The sequence below is a fragment of the Aotus nancymaae genome, unplaced genomic scaffold, assembly GCF_030222135.1.
Source record: "Aotus nancymaae isolate 86718 unplaced genomic scaffold, 86718_ANA_hifiasm-v0.15.2.pri h1tg000019l, whole genome shotgun sequence".
In the NCBI taxonomy this organism is placed as follows: Eukaryota; Metazoa; Chordata; class Mammalia; order Primates; family Aotidae; genus Aotus; species Aotus nancymaae.
Window position 1 is genome coordinate 35,315,416 of NW_026988431.1, and position 20,039 is coordinate 35,335,454.

Genomic DNA, 20,039 nt, shown 5'->3' on the forward strand with positions numbered 1-20,039 from the left:
TTATCTATTCAAAAGAGTTAAAAAAAAGATCTTTGTCTCCCTTTCCCCTGCCATGAGCATTTGATGCATAATCTGAATTCACAGATACGTTCCTGATATTTCATTGATAGCATTTCCTAATAATTCTTGCTCAGAAGTATGTCAAAGTCAGTAATTCGGGGCAGTACAAGGGCAGTTTTCCCGGCCTCATTCAGAGAAGTAACTGTCTTGGGGATATGGAGAGGGCAAGAGTCTATATCCAGCTTGAGTACCCAAGTGACTCAGTGGGGAGAATTGCCGCTATGTGCCTTTGGTAAGTGTGGGATACCAGGGACTCAGGATAGAATGGATAACCAACCCAGGGCTGCTGGCAGACGTGTAGGCAGCAGGTGAGTACAACTCAAGTGCTAGACAACTCAAGTTTAGCACTTGAAAAGCAACACAAAAAATTAGATCTGAGAGAGAAAGAAAGTCATTAACTGAAAAAATGAGCTTGAAGGTTAGAAGCTAAGAAGATGAGGCCTGGGTCAGGAGTGCAAGATGAATTTGGGGAGCAGTTCAAGGCCAAAGACAAAGATAGCAAAAGGAGTCAACACCCAAGTTCTGAGTGGTCCAGACCACCGGCTACCACAGAGCATGGGCCACTGTTCACCAGGGGCTGGGCTGTGAGAGCACCATGGCTGGGTTTTCAATATTCAATCCAATGGCTCAGGCCGATATGACCAGGCAGAGTCCTTGGAAAGACCTCATAGAAGAGGGCTCCAAAGCCCAACAGAGAGTAGGAGGAAGTGCAAACACTATCATTTGTACACACAACTGCATCACTGGCAGATGCTCTGAAGGTGTTCGTTGTGACCTTTGTTGCCCTGTATAGACAGGAAGTGCTCCCATGAAACCATGTATATCACTGACCATTCTCTACCATGATACTCACTTTTGTCTTCCAGTATCACTTTAACCCCTCGCAGTCCATCCTGGTGATGGAAGGTGATGACATTGGGAACATTAACCGTGCTCTCCAGAAAGTGTCCTACATCAACTCCAGGCAGTTCCCGACCGCGGGTGTGCGGCGCCTCAAAGTCTCCTCCAAAGTCCAGTGAGTGGATGCTGGTCAGCTTGGGGCCAACTGAGCCAGCAGGGTTGGTCCTTTAGGAATGTTCCCTTGCAAAATAGGATTTGTCTTTCTTCAGCTGCCCTCAACTTCTGCTATTCCTATGGGGATGCCTCAACGGATCTGTGTTCTTGTTTTCTTCTTAAGCAAGATGGTCTCTTGCTTTATCACTTTGAATCTGCCTTTCTCTATTTTATTCTGTATCTTATCTAATGCCTAGAAGGTACTGCTCTCTATAAATTCTCAGAGAGCTGGGAATTTGAAGTGATCTGGGTGTGGGATTGAAGTGTTCTGATTTAAGGGCACAGTGCCTGGTACATAGGAAGTGCTTGACAAATGTTTATTAAATTGAATTAAGTTAACCAACGCAGCTATGTTAGAGTTCCTAAATCCTGTAGGTATGCCAGAAAAACAGGAGGCATGGTTCTTATTTCCAGGGATCAGAGTTAAATTAGAAGACACTGAAGCCTTTGGATAACTCACTCACTGGCCTATCAAATCACTTCTCAGCCACAGCAGCTGCCTTGGAGGGCTGCTAGGAGGGGGATCCCAGGAAAACTCCCGGAAGGTGGAAGTGCAGTCATTCGTCGCCAAGAGTCAGGAAAAGGACTCAGAAAGAAAGGAACAAGGATGGGAAAGATGGGTCTGCTGACTGCCACATTGTTGGATCCTGGGACAGGCACCAGTGTAAAGCCCATAGATGGTAGTTACATTCAGTAGTTTTAGAGCAGCGCAGGAGTGCTCCACCCCTACAGGCTTAGGGGTAGGGAACAGGTACCTCCAGGTCAGCACCAGATTAGAGTGAAGATGAGAGAACAGACTGGCCTGCGTCCTGCTCTGAGACCAGGCTTCTGCAAACTGAAGAAAGGTAGGGGGTGCTGTGGGGTTGACCTGGCAGAAGCAGGAGAAAACTGGGAGGAGGAGGAGGCCACCAAAGCTCCCACATTTTACCCACCCATAGAAGAGGATGGAGTAGCTCAGCCTGGAATCTACCCAGAATACCCTTTCCTCGAGAACTTTCCCAAGGCATGTAAGATGATGGCTGCCACCAGCTGAAGGCCACCCAGCACTCCGAGAGCATCTGTCTGACCCAGGGGTCCCCCACTGTAGCCTACATCTAGATGACCAGGGGCAAGGGCCAATGACATAGTGCCCCCATGAGGTCTGACAAGAAGGTCAAGTCAACCAGTGCTTACTGAGCTGAAACCATGATGCAGGCTTTGGTCAGCTTGTTTTCTATATATGTCTGCATTTATACCGTTACTGTAGGACAATTATTGTTATCCTCATTGTATAGATGAAGAAACTGAGGTTCACAAGAGTCTAGTGCCTTCTTCACATTTACCCAGCCCAGGAGTGGCAGAGCCAGGCCATGGATCCTTGCCTGTCTTAGGCCTCGCTCTTGTGGCCACACCATTTTTGCCTCCCAGATGACTGTGTGGTGGTGTATCAGGAGAAAGGAGAGTGATTACAATAGCAGTTTGCTCTCACACCTAGAAAAGGCACACTTTTGTGACATCCACATACAGACATATCGTGTAAGTTGAGGCAGGAGAGTTTAGCCCTGGGGTCTCAATTAGTAAGACGGCTGTAACCCCCCAGTTAGACAACAATTTGCTTACCAAATACTAAAGCACATAACAAGCAGTTACTATCTAATTAATGTGGCCATTGATTACTTTGTTAAGGGATAATGGAAGGTTTCATGGTTACATGTTGCTCATATAGAAAATTCCCATTTCTCTCAGGAGCCAATCCTTAAAGTCCCTAGATCGCCAGTGGTTTTGATTATAATGTGGCTTTAAATTTGAATGTCTGCTGACATCCTTAGAGACTCTTAAGCAGTCAGGAAGCCTTGTTAAGAACTGGAGGTGGCAACCTTTGGTTCCTGGCTGTATGACAGATGGTTTAATTGTTTGCTCATCAGTGCCATAACTGAGGCTGTTTTCCCAGGTGCTTTGGGGAAGATGTATGCATCAGTATTCCCGAGGTGGATGCCTATGTGATGGTCCTGCAGGCCATCGAGCCCCAGATCACCCTCCGGGGCACGGACCACTTCTGGAGACCTGCTGCCCAGTTTGAAAGTGCCAGGGGAGTGACCCTCTTCCCCGATATCAAGATTGTGAGCACCTTTGCCAAAACCGAGGCCCCCAGGGACATGAAAACCACAGGTACAGGTGCATTTGAGGTTGTGGGGAGGGTGGATCTTAATTTTTTACAGCCATGTGAACTCATACTTCAGAACAACAGCATTGTTCGTGTAACGTATACACGGCATAAATGTGTCCATGGAAGTGTAATATAGCAAAACAGACAAAGCTATAAACAAACCAAATGGATAAGAGGGGAATGGATGGTTTAGCAATGAGGGATATGAGGTTGGAGGGAAGGCATTTATACTAAACGGCAAGTGAAAAAATGCAAGACACGAAGTTACATAGTACCTACACACAGAATGATCTCAACCATTTAAGGAAAAGAAAAACATGGAAAAATGCCAAGAAGGACACATACCCTATGCTAACAGGGTTATTCTCTGAGAAGTATGGTGAGAGCCACATTTGTTTCTGCTTCCCTTTCCTTTCTGCAATTGCAGAAATGTTCTATAGTGGGCATGTATTATTCTGATAATCAGAAGAAAAGCTGAAGATACATAAAGAAAAAATATAGCTGCATCTTAATACATACACCATAAAAGTTAGGTCTCATTCAGCAATTCAGAACATTAAGTTCTCAAGAAACTTTTAAGTTGTTATTTGCAACAACTTCATGATTGGGAAGGTTTTTCAGTGAAAGAGGAGTAATGTGAATTATCTACCAAAGAGAAACACTTAGTTACTGAAAGCTATAGTATATGCTGGGGAAGGGGAGGGGAAGGGAAGGAGGGAAATCAGGAAATGAGCAAGGGAGGGAGGGAAGAAAACCTGTGTTACTCCGAGGGATCCAAGTCTAGAGGGGAAATATAAATTTAAGAACTGTCCTCTGCTGCCTCTTCCAAGAGAGTATTTTCAACTCTCCCCTCCCGCTTCCAAAAGCCACTGCTAATGATGTGCTGGTGCCTGTGGTCCTCAGTCCCTGAAGAGCTGCTGTTATAATAATCCTAATTACCCATTGCCTTAAACCACCCTGGGTCCCTAGTGAATGGGGTACTCAAGAGACAGTCCTTCTTAGCTCATAAAAAATAGATGATATTTTACCACCTGTCCAGGCAGAACAGTTTCCTAGTTACAGCCAACGTGCACTAGGTTGTGTGATCATTCCTCTTCCCCTCTTCTCATTTGTGGCTAAAATCAGATGGAAATAAATAAGAGTCTCTGACCTCAGTGGTTGCAGGTCATGACCAAGTGTGTCTGGATGTGCTACATCTGACACAGCACACAGGAAATGTAGGGAAGAGCAATTATCTGGGTCCACACTTCACCTTCTGTTTATGAGAGGTACAGGCAGGCACATAGCCAAGTGTCCAAGAGCTATTATTAGTGCCCTTAAATTTTTACTCCTATTGTTGTTGGAATGGTCATTATTAAGGATATCTTAGACAAGGAGGATAATGGCATTTGCCACCATTGCCACTGGCTCCAGCATCAACTGCTGCCCCCACTGAGATGCTCTTTATGCTCTCAATACCAAAGACAGGAGATTCCCCCAACATGGGCGCACGCGCACACACCAGACACACACCTCCGTCAACTCTGTGTTAGTTCACACCTCTGCTCTGCTCTCTGGATGGAAAGTCCCTTTCCTTCTCTATCTTTTGATTCCTGGCAAACATCTCTGCCTTCAGCACCTCCCCAAGGCGGCTCCCACCACCACCATTATGACACTCGCAACTGCTGTGCTTCCCTCAGCACACATTTTTTAGCCCTTGGTGGTGATTTCCTGTTTATTAAACCAGACCAGGAGACCCCGAGGGCTCAACCATGGCCGATTTGCCTCTGGGTCCCTGGACGAAGCACATTCCCTTCAACACAGTGGGAATCAAGGAAACTGCAGATGGAAGATAATACCCACGACGAGAGAGAAAATGGCAGCTGTGACACACTCTGTGACACATTTCCTACCTCACGGAGCTCTCAGTCAGCCACAGTGGGAGGTAGGAACAAGGACAGTACGACCAGATCTGACAAGAAGCAGGCAAAATCCCGGAAACTGTGAGAAGGCCATCTGAAACACAGATGCACATACGGTATTGCTAATTATAGACCTTCTCTTAAGTGTACGTTATTGTGCTTTTAGATTTTGCTGATTATACACAAAACCATTGTGGTTGACAAGCATTTCAAAATTAAGAAATTATTTATAATAATATGTATCTAGTGAGAACAAAAATATTTTTGTTATCATTCAAAAAATTAAAAGATAATGATTTAAAATAATCCATCTTTAGTGAATCCTTTCTTAAATTTCTATTTTAATGTTTTATAACACACAAAGTCTATTTAGTACACTTTATAAATAAGTATACATATTTAAATTATCTCTCTTCACAAATTTTGCAATAAAAGTGCAAGATCAAAACCACTTGAAGACAACTAGCCTATCATCAGTAAGATGGGGATAATAATAGTGCCCTTTTAATGTCTATTAGGATTATATTTGCAGACTGCCTGGCACATAGCACACGCTTCATAAATACCAATCACCTTCTTCAGATGGAATTTTAATTTGGGACTGCCAAACTCTGCCCAGCATTCAAACACTCGGACATTTCTTTGGGAAATTCAGAGTCATACAATCAGGCAAGGACAACTTGACTGACCAACTTGCTAATGTGCTTCACTGGGAGCACCTTAATTAATTACATTAATTTAACAAGTATTGATTATTGGTTATATCACATTGACTTAATTGATTATTAATGATTCAGCTCTATTTGAGCAAGGTGTAGTAGTGACTACTCCATGCTCGTTCCTGGGTTAGCCACTAAGGATTCAATCATAAAAAGACAGTGCTTCCGTCCTTCAGAACCTCAGGTGGTCGGGGGGACAGACGCACTATAGCCACAGGGAGAAAGCTATGAGAGCATGGTGGAAGGCCACTTTTCTCTCCCCAAATGAGGGCTGTTGCTTATTGAGCACCTACAGTGTGCTTTAGGCACTGTTGTCAATCATCTCAAGACCTTGCCTTCCTGACAGATGAAGAAACTCAGTGGTAGGTAGTTCCTCTAACACTATCAGCTCCTCAGTGACAGAGCTGGTATTCAAATCACATCTTTTGGCTACAGTATTCATGTTCTTCCCACTAATTCATGCTACGCAACCTCAGGGCCGCCTGGACATCTGAGCAGTGGATGTAGTATTTGGGACCACACAGACTCTGCTCCTGACCCAGCCTTAACCTGGGGAGCAATAACAGAGGAGGATGATTAGCAAGGGCTGTTTTCTGAGCCGTTCCTCATGCCTGCATTTCCCATGTCTGTCTTCCTACAGCACCCAAATCAGAAGTCTTAGAGGAAATGCTTCATAACTTAGATTTCTGTGACATTTTGGTCATCGGAGGGGACTTGGACCCAAGGCAAGAGTGCTTGGAGCTCAACCACAGTGAGCTCCACCAACGACACCTGGACGCCACTAATTCTACTGCAGGCTACTCCATCTACGGTAAGGCCACACTCAGCCCCCTTTGCCCCAAGGGTGTCCTCTTAGAATGTCCTTGTCCAGGGAGACATGAGTGAGACCACACCTGTGAAGGAGCACTGTGAACCCCTAGGGACCATCAGTTGAAAATCCTTGGCCTCAAGCATGGCTTTCTAGACCCTCCTTTGGCGAGTTACTCCAGCGTCTTGGGGACTGATTCCACATTCCCACTTCTGGGGAATTCTTCTGTAGGAGCTAGATGGATGCCTTTTCTTACAATGTTTGATCTCAGCAAATGTCACAGAAACATCTAGCAGATTGAGGCAGTCTGTATAAAAAGCCTATGCATCGGTGTAATTTTGGCTCCTTAGAACTTCTGCACATTGTCTGCCCAAAATCGCTTGAGCTCTTACCCTCAACAAATTTACAAGGCCCACAAGGTCTTGTACCACAAGCCCCACCCTGTCTCCTTCTTCTCTTCCTCCTCCTCTTCTGCCTTCTGATGACACATGTGGTCTGTTGGCACAGGTGTGGGCTCCATGAGCCGCTACGAGCAGGTGCTGCATCACATCCTCTACCGCAACTGGCGTCCGGCTTCCCTGGAGGCCCGGCGTTTCCGGATCAAGTGCTCAGAACTCAATGGGCGCTATACTAGCAATGAGTTCAACTTGGAGGTGAGTGGGTCTTGCCATTGTTAGGGAAGCCAAAGCTCACGCAGTCGCTCATTCATTCAGAACTGCTGTAACTGATCCACCTGCCGCTCCTGGTCAATAGCACCTCTCCCACTCTTCCCAGGTCAGCGTTCTCCATGAAGACAGAGTCTCAGATAAGGAGCATGTCAACCACCTGATTGTGCAGCCTCCCTTCCTCCAGTCTGTCCATCATCCTGAGTCCCGGAGTAGCATCCAGCGCAGTTCAGGTAGGGCTCCCGACACGGGGGACCCTCAGGACATGAGGTAGTCATTGTGACTCAAGACTATTCACTAAACAGGCAGTTATGCTGTAGCAACCATAGGTGCCCAGAACTGAGGGAGGGAGCCCAGCAATGGAGAAAATGTGCCCTCCCTCTGAGGCACTCACACTCCTACTAGACAGTCTATAAGTAAACAAAAAGTTACACAACAGACATAATAGTGGAGGTTGTTGGTACAAAGGGCTGGGACAAAATTTCAGGCCCAACTCAAAATCATGTCCTATATGAAGCTTTCCATGAGCTCTTTACACACACACACACACACACACACACACGCGCATACCATATTGCAAAGTCCTCTGCCCAAATTTGTTTGAGCACTTGCCATATTGTGTTACCATCTGGTGGGCACTTGTATCTGTTTCTACTAAACTCTACAGTGCCTGGCTCTGTGGAAGTTTCTTTATAAGTTGAAGGGTAAAGCCAGGAATAAAAGATAATTTGCATTTAATGAGCACCTATACTGCACCTATGTGGAAACACACAGATTATTTAATTTACACCTAGCAATTACCCATAAGATAAGATTTGTTATGTCCATTATAGAGGTGATGAAAGTGAAACCCAGACAGGGTAAGGTGCTGCTCTGGAGTGCCACAGCTGGGAAGTGGTAGGACAGACTTTATCCTATGCATGGATGTTTCATTCATGCTCCATCACAAGACTGAGCTAGGCCTTTGTTCAACATGTCATGCGAGTTCCTTCCTTGTTCCAGTGGTTCCAAGTATTGCCACGGTGGTCATCATCATCTCCGTGTGCATGCTTGTGTTTGTCGTGGCCATGGGTGTGTACCGGGTCCGGATAGCCCACCAGCACTTCATCCAGGAGACTGAGGCTGCCAAGGAGTCTGAGATGGATTGGGATGATTCTGCGCTGACTATCACAGTCAACCCCATGGAGGTGATCCTCACACAGGGCTGGGAGTTCCGGGTGGGGTGCTTCTCCCTCCACCCAGCTCAACCCTTCCTATGCTTAAAGCCAGTCTATGTCCCCTCCTTCTGGAAGTCCTGCCCCATTTAGTCCAGCTCCACTGATTCTCCCTCTCTCCGAGCTCCTCTAGCCCTTTCAACCTGAACAGACCATACCTTCCCACCAATTACATTCTCTGATTTACCATGTATTAATTGCTCTTACCCCACAAACAGAACCAGAAATTTTTGTTAAAGCAAGCAAACACCACGAGGTGGCTACGTCTTGCTTCTCCCATAGTATTTAGCTAAGAGCTGACTAACACCAACGGACTCAGTATTGAAGTTTTGATTAACTAACAGTGCAAGTTAGATGGCTTTGCTCCATACTGCCTACAGAGTTCACTCAAAGACTCAGAACAGATTAAAACAAAAATAAAGCAGCAATGCCTGCCATTTATTGAGCTCCCATTATGCCAGATACTGTATAGGATGTTCTACATATACCACCTCATTTAATCTTCCGACAACCTATAAAATAGAAGTCATCATCTTCATTTGCCAAGGTGGAAACCAACTAAGAAAGGAGAAGTAACACACTCAAATTAACACAGCCAATAGTCAAATTCAAGGTTGTTTGATTCTAAAGTCCCTATCTTTCCAGTTAGCCAACAGCACCCAGAATTTATCCATGAGTGTCAAGGGAAGTCCTCTACATCACACCCTTTGCCCATGGGTCCTGGGTGATGGTAGACACACACTTAGAAAAGGCAGGGGAAGATGATCACCCCAGCCTGGTCCCCAGTTTCCACTTCAGTTGGCCTGACACTCCAATTTCAAAGCCAGTGTGCTAATGTGGCTCAGTTTCTCCAAGCATGTACTGTAGGTACAGTGCTGAGCTCAGTGCCATAGAGACTCCAGCACCTCCATCCTCAAAGAGCTGAGCTTTGAGCGTGGAAAACAAGACCACTATATCTGGAGCAGTCCGAGGACAAGGCAAGACTGTGCCTAACAAGGCCAACCTTGTGATGTCAAAAGTCAATGAGCTTGAGTAGGAAAAGCCTTCAGGACAGCAATGTTCAGAAATAAAATTTTGCTGGAATCATCCAAAAGTTGGATGGGGGTGGGGGGAATTGGACTGGAAAGAGGGATACAGCCTGAGGACACAAGTCAGAGGGTGAGCAGCAAGCATGGAAAGTGATGACCATGACATTTGTCCTTTCTGAAGGAGTATTTTTGAGGGGACGCATACCTGAGTCTTTGCTTAGAAGACCTTCTGCTCCCAGGGACACTGCATGCACAGTTGGAAAAGAGACACAAGCTCTCTTTTCTCTCACTGGGAAGCAAATTGAGAAGCAGACACTTAAGGCTTGGACAACTCTATTTAAATAGGCTCCTGAAATGCCTGAAACGTTCAGTAAATGATAGATAGGATTGGCTTAAATGTCCAGCCTATCATTTATACACAATAGTCTACCTTGAGTTCATGCCTTGGAATTTGCTGCTATTTCAGGCTTTTGCCTTGAATCTTCTAGCTTCCTTTTTACCAGAAGACTTCCCTTCCAGGAAGTCTGTCTGCAGGCTGAGGAGTTTAGCACTAAGAGAAGAAATTCCCAGGGGCCCTAAATGTTTCCTTAATCGATGGAGAAACATAAGCTCCAAAGTGGCCTTTGCTCAGCCCCTGATGAGCATTTCCTTTCTCTCCTTAGAAACATGCAGGACCAGGGCACGGGGAAGATGAGACTGAGGGAGAAGAGGAAGAAGAAGCAGAGGAAGACATGAGCTCCAGCAGTGGCTCCGATGACAGCGAAGAGGAGGAAGAGGAGGAAGGGACGGGCAGAGGCAGACATGGGCAGAGTGGAGCCAGGCAAGCCCAGCTGGAGTGGGATGACTCCACCCTCCCCTACTAGTGTCCAGGGGTCTGCCTGGCCCACGTGTCCCTTTTGTAAACCCTGACCCAGTGTATGCCCACGTCTATCATACCTCACCTCTGATGTCTGTGACGTGTCTGGGAAGGCCTTCTCCATCTTCCTGGAGCCCACCCTTTAAGCCTTGGGCACTCCCTGTGTCCCCTAGGGAAGTTCCAAGAAGCCCAGCATGGCCATCAGTGGGGACTTCAGGGTAGACTTTGTCCCTTAGACCCCACTTCTGCCCTAAGCTCCCCAGCATCCTGTCTACCTGTCTGCAGAGTCTGCCTTTGCTTTTTTCTGCAAGAAAGAGGTCCACCTTTGTGTCACTCATCTCCCCAGGCTCAGAGTCCCCAAGGCCCTGGGGTTCCAACTCACTGTGCGTCTCCTCCACACAGACCAGCAGGTCCTCCTATGCTTGCTCCAGGTTGCTTTATATAGGGAGGGTGGTTGAACTTCACACACCTAAGGTCTTAGTGCTTTGCAGTTTAAAGGAAAGTTCTTGTAGAGGCAGAACTAAGTTTACAGGGGAAGGTACACACATTCTCTCTCTCTCTCTCTCTCTGTCTCTGTTTCTCTAGTTCCTCGGCTTGGAGAACCTTTCCCTTTGCTTCTTTCTGAGAGGCCACATAAGCTTATAGGAAAAGTCCTAAACCAAGAATAGGTCCTCGGCCACAAGGAGGGCCTGATCCCCCATGAGAGCTATCTGAGCCTCGCTGCCTGGGCACTTGCCGCAACCATGCAGCTGCCCTGCCAGGGACACTCACCACATAGAACCACAGGGCCTGGGAGGCATTCCACACAGGCACTGCTCCAGGTGACAATTACCACAACCCTAGAGCCATGAAACAGAAGGAAATGCTGATGAGATCACAGGTAGGCTTCCTGGTGGGCAGGGTGGGGGTGGCTGGGCTCCCCCAGGACAGAAGGGACCCTGAGGTTGGCAAGGCTCTCACCACTCAGCCTTATTGTCCCTTATCTTCTGTTTTACACTATTTTCCCTCTTGAGAAAATACACGCTCTCTGGATGTATTCAAAACACACAAGCTCCACTGAGTCTAAGATGAAAGTTTGAAATTGAACTGCAAGGAATTAGAAGCATATTTGCAATCAAGCAGCTTCCTCTTTCTTCTACTCATAAACAGAGGAACACTTTGGATAGAGGGCAAATGTATCTGAAAACCTAATTTCTTTCTTTTTTTGATAAGGAAATCTTTTTCATCTCCATCCTAACATGCACACCCTGTGAAGAGAATTGTTTCTATAGTAACTGGTCCGTGATCTTTTGTGGCCAAGAGAATAGCAGGCAAGAATTAGGGCCGTGATAGAATTTCCACGAAGCTCTGAGAACATGTTTGTTTCAAACGTCTCAGGTTCCTCTTTGTCATCAGTGTGTATGATCTGTCCCCATCTTCCCACACCTCCCCAAGCTCATACCAATTGGTTTGGCACGGGCACAGAGCTGGTCCCAAGTTAAGTGGCATTCATGTTCAAAAACAAGTTCAGAATCTCAGCCTCTTCCTTGTGTCATCAAAACAGCTTAAGAAGGAGACTACTGCCAATGTCCTCTAGTCTGACCTCCACCCAGTGAGGGCCCATGGCAGGCCTTTTCAACTTTTTGATTCATGAGAACGATCTGGTGCAGCTTTTCCCACCTCCTAAAATGTTTTTTGCATCTTTTCCTTCCTTTGGACCTCACAACAATCCTGTGAAGTAACTGAGACATCTGTTGTTAGATACAGTTTTGTGACGAGTAAACCGAAGCTTGGCGATTCAATGTTTTGCTCAGAGTCATTCAAAAGTATAGACAAGACCAGACTCCCCACCTTCCACTCCTGGTCCAGGATTCTGCTTATAGGTATGCACCTAGCAGACACTGCTGCATACCTACTATGTGCTAAGCATTCTACCAACAGCTATGAGAAAAAGAAAAGCTGAATGGGATAAGCTCCTCCCCAACAGAGGGCTTTATATTTGCAGAGGGGAAATAAGCAGACCTAGAAACTACACAAGAGACAAATGAAGAGAAAAAGAAAGGGAGAGGAGAAGTCACAGGAGAACAAAGACATGGTCACACACTTAACCAGTGCTCTTATTTTTCCCTTCTTAGGGAAAAACACTGGAAGAAGTTGGGGTTTTATATTCACTGGATGGAAATAGACATTTCTCCTATGAATTCTCCCAACCAAATAGCCCTTTTCTATTAGACTGTGTCTGCACATCCACAAGGGGAAAAGCTGTAGGACTGATTAATTTTCACAGTCCCACTTAAATTAAAAAAAAAAAAAAAATCTTTATTTGGGCATTTAGGAGCTGCTGAATTCTCCCAAAATCGTGGCAGCAAAAAGAGCACTTCATATGTTTAGATATTCCTTTGGAATTCGATTTTGATTTTAAATGTTTAAGTCTAGTGTTTGTGAGAACTTTGCTCGGTCTTTTCAGTCTGGGTGGGTAGGGAAAGTGTTCCTCATGCCCTCTGGGTGTCTGCCTTATTCATAGTTGAGAGCGCTGTTAGGGGAAATCTTTGTATGTTTTGATTTTTTTTTTTTTGGTGGGGCGAGGTGGGTAGCAGGTAAAAGTGGCCCGTGGCGAGGGCAGGAAAGATGAGTAATTTGAGGAAGCATTTGGTTAGTGGACTTATTTACAGAGAAACAGTAGTGACAAAAACAATCAGAGTCGTTTCCCTCAACTCTGGCTGTGAGAGGTCATTCTCTGCATGTCAGCTCCAAAGATCAGGCACTTGAATGAATCTGCGGGGTCAGCAGGCATTGGTCATATTTTCAACACCCTCCTCCTCACCATGGGTGAGAACAAGATGGGAGAAGTATCCAGGTAAGCAGGGTAATGTGGCTTGCCCTCCCCAGATATTGTGATCCCAAGACAAAAGTGTCATTAATCAATCTGGCATTTTCCAGCCTCCCTATGCTGGCATCCAGGAACCAAAACCCTTGAAGGCCTAGACACCCTGTGACCTCTCACTCAGATATTTTGCAGTCAGGCGGATGCAGGCTCATGTCTAGGAAGAACTGCTGACTGGTTTGGCCACAGCCCAGTTCATAGCTTGTCTTGCCAAGTGGACAACCAGATTCTGCCTTCCTGAGCTTGAAAATAGGCTAAAACTATCAGGTGATTTAGATGACATGGAGGAGAAGATTGAAGTTGTTAAATCTCAGTGCAGAATGAGTTGCTTCAGTGGAGCAAAGCAATCAGCTAGTTGGTGGCCTGCCTTAAAAAGTACTAAATATTTATCATTGTACATTTGATCAAATGCTGTAGGCCTAGCCAAGGCCCAAATTCATCTAAATACCAAGAATGTGATTTCAGTGAAATCTCTTTTCATTACCACTTTCTTTTGTTTGTTGGTTGGTTGGTTTTTTTGACTCGGAGTCTTGCTGCTCTGTTGCCCAGGCTGGAGTATGGTGGTGCAATCTCGGCTCACTGCAACCTCTGCCTCCCGGTTTAAGTGATTCTCTTGCCTCAGCCTCCCAAGTAGCTGGGATTACAGGCACCCACCACCATGCCCTGCTAATTTTTGTATTCTTAGTAGAAACAGGTTTTCACCATGTTGCCCAGGCTGGTCTCAAACTCCTAACCTCAGGTGATCCACCCTCCTCGGCTTCCCAAAATGCTGGGATTATAGGCATGAGCCTCCACACCCATCCCTCATTACCACTTTCTTGAATTTATTCAATCATCCTATCAAGCAGGATTTAGACCAACATCTCTGCATTTAATAAGGGCCATACCCTGTACACATGGACAATCCAGGAAGAGGGCTGGGGGTAGTGGAAAGCAATGTCCCCCATTCCTATATGTCAAGTGTCACCAAACTTTATCTGTAAAGAGTCAAATAGTAAATATTTGGGTCTTTGTGAGCCATATGGTATCTGTCACAAGTATAGTTGGCCCTCCGTATCTGCGGTTCCCAAATCCATGGATTCAAGCAACCTTGAATCAAAGTATTTGGGAAAAAATGGATAGTTACAACTGACCTGAACATTTATAGACTTTTTTTCATTATTAGTCCTTGAACAATACAGTATAACAGCGTTTACATAGCATTTACATTGTATTAGGAATTATAAGTAACCTAGAGATGATTTGAATAACACAGGAAGATATGCATATGTATATGCAAATACTTTGCATTCTATATCAAGGAATTGAGCATCTGTGGATTTTGGTATCCAAGGGGAGTTCTGGAACAAATCACCCACAGATACTGAGGGGTGACTGTACTCAGCTCTGCTATTATAGCATGAAAACAGCCACAGACAATACACACAAACGAATGTTTCAATAAAACTTTAGGTTCCAATACAACTACTTAAAAACACTAAAAAGGCAGGCAATTTGAATTTATATAATTTTCATGTCTTTTTTTACCCTTTTGATTCATATTTTTAATAATTTAAAAATATAAAAACCTTTCTCAGCCCACAGGTCATACAAAAATTAGCAGCCAGCTAGATTTGGCCCAAGGCCGTAGTTTGCCAACCCCTCCCATACACGCATGGAAGGCAGCCTTCCACTTCTGAGGAGAAGGTAAACTGCTGTTCGTCCTCTCACCAGCTACCCAGTAGTCTCTGCCTCCAAACTGAACAACAGGAAAATGTCATAGTTCTTAATTAAGCTGTTTTAAAAGCCCATGTTCCAGGGGAAAAACAAAACAAAAAACAAACAAAACACTTGCTATTTGCTGAATTGACAAACTCAGACAGCTATTCCACAAGAGTTGAAAGCCTTGAATCGAGGTGGCTGCCTAGTTACTGAGTGCTAACTCCATGGAGGCAAGTGTTAGGTCCCCAGGCTCAGTGCCTTCCCAGCACAGCTCAGCCCATAATGATCGCTGAGCAGGAGTGTTCATTATCTCAGACGGATTGTCATTTCAGCCCTGCTCTTGCCATTGCTCTAAAAATGATCCTAAAGACTTGTGACTGTTTGAATCAATAGCAGCAGCAGCAGTAGAAAGCTTGACCTGGCACACTTCAAAATTAGCAATCTTCTTGGTTCTATGACTCAGTATCAGCAAGAAGAAAAAAAAAAGAGGACTTTGTTAATCATTCCCCCATTTAAATTAGCCAAAGAGTTTTTATAAAAAAGTAGGAAAGTGGGTTTAATTCTTTGAAAGAATTTGCTAGTGAAAAGTAGATGATTTTTAGATAAGACAATGTTTAGGCCTCTGGGGGATCCCCAAAGCCTTCTGCAACGTACTCTGGCAGGCTATGAATGGAACGGGATTCTGTATCTATATCAGACATTCACTGAGGCTGACAAGCGAAAGCCCTTGGCACAATTTAATTTCCACATAACCACTTTCCATTGTCCAGCTGCAGGCAAAGGAAATCAGCAATGAAAGTTCTGAGGTCTACTCCAGCACCCTCACTTCCTGTCTTTATTTCCTTTACTTTATAAATGTATTTTGTACCTGCTCCGTAGATCATGCTCTAGTTTCCCTTTCAGTGCCATCTGGAAAAGGAGAGTTGACTTTACAGGGGCTGTGGATTAGGAGCCAGGCTTCACTCCATCCCAGGGAGACAAAAGGAGACAAGAGAAGTTACCTCCAGCAGCACCCCGGAAAGCAATCAGACTTTCCCTGTGTGCAGGCGGTTAACAGATGGAAGTCTGTGTTTGCAGCTACATTCAGTGGAATTCAGCAGACCTACACTGGCCACCTGTGATGGGCCAGGCCCTGTGCCAGCAACAGGGGAAGGGAGGATGAACAAGGCACGTTTCCCTGACCACGAGAAGCTCTTGGCTGTGTGAGCTGTTGGGATGTCCCTTTGTGGTGGTGGAGGCTGTGCACAAGCAGTCAGCACTTGGGGACAAAAGTTTGGTGTTAGGGAGGCAGGGTAACTCGCTTTGGCAGCTACCCACCCTAAGTCAGATGGCAGGTGTTATTCCGGGGGCCCTGACATGTATCACTGAGGGAGACTGAGGAGTTCTACTGGGAAGTGGGCAATGTTTCCCTGAATGTTCCTCAATTCTAATCAAGGCTGACTCAGTTCACTTACAGATGAAAGCCAGTCACCCTGCCCACTGGGCAGAAATAACAGGGCTGACAGCTGAGATTCTGAGAAAATAAGCCAGAGGAAGTCCTTAAGTATAAAAAGCAGCCAGGTGGGCCTGGAAATTTAGGAAGGGTGATGCAGGTAGAGGGGCCAGCAAGAGCCAAGTCTCAAAAGGCACAAGCCAGACTGATGCAAGGGAGCCCTCCTGAGGCCCAACATCAGAGCTGAAGATCTAAGGAGGCCCACCTCCACGAGACCTGTTGAGGACTTACTCTTGGTGCAGAGGAGAAGAGGTTCCCTGGGCCAGCTGTGTCACCTGAGAACATGTGAGAAATGCATATTCTTGGGCTCCACCCCAGAGCTACTGAATGAACAGCTCTGGAGGCAGGCAGTCTGTGAGTTAATGAGCTTTCTGATACGCACTAAAGTTTGAGAATCACTGATGCAGAGGATGAGGAGATGTCTTGAGCTGGCACTGCAAGGAACTAACTATTAGCTAATAAGGTGAAATCAATTACTAGTGTAGTCAGGGTGCTAAAGCAGACCACCCCATACCCCCACCCTGGGCCTTCTGGCTCCACTTTATACTCGCTGCAGCAGCAGTTTCAAGAAACCTTTGTCCTAGTCCCCATCCCTCACCTCCCCTCGGGCATGAGACAGTTCCTGTCTGCCCCTTCTATCCTAGAGAGAGACACTACCCAGGAGAGGGTGTCATGAGGTCACTCATCCCTAGGAAGGCCACCTGCCAAGTTTCTGTAAGATCAGCAGCCTCTTCAAGGGCCATGTTTTGTGAAGAAGCACTGAAACTGCAGCAGTGACCCTGGTCACTAAAAGAACTGCTTCCTACACAGCCCGTATGCTGGTGGAGCCACCCAGGGCCCAGCGGAAAGTGGAAGGGGTCATTTAAGGACACTGCCAGGTTGCCGCAGCACTGCTCCGTTTGTAATGAGACTGGGGCATGCAGCGTCACAATTCAAACACTGAATTGCTTGGGGAATGGATGGCCTTCCTCGGAATGGCAGTAACTCATTCTGGATGTTACTAAAAGTAGAAAACAAAAATCCAAAAACAAACCTATAGCCTCATCTACAATTAGAATCTGTCTGAGCCCTTTAATTTCTAAGGTCTGCAAGGCTGCCAGGATTCACCAATTCCCCTTTCCCCTGAGGCTCAGCAACTACTGATTTACAGCTTAAACTCTGTGCAGGTCCACAGACCTTTGAAAGGAACTCACTGGTACTTTGTCATTTGCACCTAACTGACTCCTCCTATGAGGTGAAGTCTCCTCATAGGAGGGGTTTTGAGATGGGGAGTCAGAGGGCTAGGTCCCTGGGCTTTGGGGTGGAAGGACAGAGGAGGAACAGTCTAGGAAGTGGCTAGACACGTGGCCTAGGAAAACTAACACCATCTGTTGAGTTCTGAAGAACCCAGACTCTCCTACTCAGCATCAGCAGTCTTTCCAGAGTCCTCCTGAATGGCCCCAAGACACCCCTGTTTCTGGGGAGAAGAAAGGAGCTGGTACTTCTCAATCATTGAGGCAACACCTTCCCAGAGGCAGGACCCCGCCCCGATGAGAACATGCAGTTGAATGATGCAGTGCCTGACCAGGACCTTGGAAAACATGACTGTGCAAGATTAGTATGGATTCCCAACTCTTGCTGCCTCTGCTAATACGGCCACCTCCTCCAGGCAAACAGACTACCAACTTAGCTATTGCGGCACCACGGGGGCCTAGCACTGCACCTGGCCCAAGACCGTGTGTGCCACGAATGTTGAACTGAATTGAATCCCAGAGATCAACTGACCTCACTGAAGGGACTGGGTCTGAAAAATTAAGATGCCCCAATGAAGAAAGCCTCCTCCATTTTCCTTCTTGGTTTGCGAATCAAGGACCTTTGTAAGATCAGATCGACAAAGGATGGAAGTGCAGTGAACAGAGGATGCGCATGGGAGAAAACAGGAGCAGGGGTAGATGTGCCTGGGTGAGGCCTGCTTGCTCCACTCTCTAGGTCAGGGGCAGCATCCCGACTGAGAAAAAGCGCTAATTTGTGAATGACCCAGCCCTGTACTGCTCTCCAGTTCCTTGTATCAGATTTACTGCAGAGGAGATTCATCAATGTGAAGCTCAATTCCCAGTAGACTAATGAAAAGAGGGCAACAGATTTGAGAAGAGCCAAAATGCAGACAGTGTGTATTAATCACAGACAACAGAAACGTGTTAGCTTTAGTGACTGTTTGCTTTTATCTTGAAATGAAAATGCATCTCTGTTACCTGGACCCTTTTTACTGCGCATTTCAGAACAGAAATGGGACATACATTGGGTCTTTTTCCCCAGCAGAAGAAGCCACCAGAGAAATGAGCCCACAGTTTGTCTGTGTGCAGAAACAATCAACCCACAGGTCTCAGCTGAAGACTCTAGCACCTCTGCAGAAACAGCAGGCAAAGGGATGCGGAGGCAGCATCTGCCCTTCAGAAGGATTCATAAGGCCTCTGTGAGAGGGCCTTGCCTATGGGTAACGGATGTGCATATAATGTGCTCATCCATCCCTGTAGGCAAAAGTGCATTTATCCTGGCCAACATGGAACACCCACATCTGGAGCCCATGCCCACCCACCTCCAGCTCTTCTACATGGCTGCAAGTGCCGCGGCTGATGCGTGGGATTCAGAAGAGGTCTGCTCATGTTCACTAGCCAAACTTCAAACTTCAGGTGGTTTGGAAGGGTGATGCAGGTAGAGGGGCAACTCAAATTTATAACCAAAGGTTTTTTGTTTTTATTTTTTGGCAGGTTGTGGGGGGAGCAAGAAAGTTAGATTTGAAAGTCAGGGCTGATCACTCAAAAAGTGAGATAGGCGGTATTGAGGGAAAAAGTGACTCATAGTTGGAGAGGAAACAGGAGAGTGGGCAGGAGTGACAGTGCCAGGAACAACCCCTCCCCTAGAAAGCCAAAGCATTGCTCTGTATTTAAAGATGCATTCAACCTTGCAAAAACTTTTGGGTAAGTCTGGCCATGTGACCAAGAGGCAGTCAAATCAATTGCTTCCAAAGTCAGAGCTTTTTGAAGGTGATCAGTTCTTAACTGAACTAGTCATGATAAATCAATCTACCTGATTGCATCAAGCCTGACCTCAGTGGCTTCCAGAAACAGTTGTTGATGCCCTGAACTAGACAGGGTGGTCAGGAGGTGGAAGAGGACAAGTTGGTGAGTTTCGAAAAGAAATTGCATGTAGAAGTTGTTTGCTCTCAAAGAAATCTGTAGGTGTTAGAGCTGGGTTTGTTCTGTTATTGGCAGGGACATTATAATTTTGGTAAGGAAGAGAGTCAGAATGATTTGCTAGGGGTATTTGGAAAAACTGAGTACTAAATATAAATTAGCAGAAATGAGTAGGCTACAGACAGCTGATTATATATATGTGTGTGTGCGTATATGTGTGCATATATAGACACACACCCCAAAGCCATATACATATCTATGATATAGAAATAAGAATAATGTCAAAAGTCCCAACATATTTTAAATCCTTAGAAGCACTGGTTGGGATGTTACATGTTTTTCTCATTGTTGTTTGCCATT

At 45.9% G+C, this 20,039-nt stretch overlaps 1 protein-coding gene across 1 annotated transcript in view; it reads left to right on the plus strand.

Annotated features, from left to right (window-relative positions):
• Window positions 1-14,909, plus strand: part of CLSTN2 (calsyntenin 2) — a 645,554-nt gene extending 630,645 nt beyond the window's left edge. The window contains exons 11-17 of the mRNA XM_021666625.2: window positions 927-1,075; window positions 3,044-3,261; window positions 6,520-6,690; window positions 7,195-7,340; window positions 7,462-7,585; window positions 8,355-8,539; window positions 10,257-14,909. Coding sequence (XP_021522300.2) covers window positions 927-1,075; window positions 3,044-3,261; window positions 6,520-6,690; window positions 7,195-7,340; window positions 7,462-7,585; window positions 8,355-8,539; window positions 10,257-10,457 — 1,194 coding nt within the window. The 3' untranslated portion in view covers window positions 10,458-14,909. The remainder of the gene's footprint in view (window positions 1-926; window positions 1,076-3,043; window positions 3,262-6,519; window positions 6,691-7,194; window positions 7,341-7,461; window positions 7,586-8,354; window positions 8,540-10,256) is intronic.
• The last annotated feature ends 5,130 nt before the right edge of the window (window positions 14,910-20,039 follow it).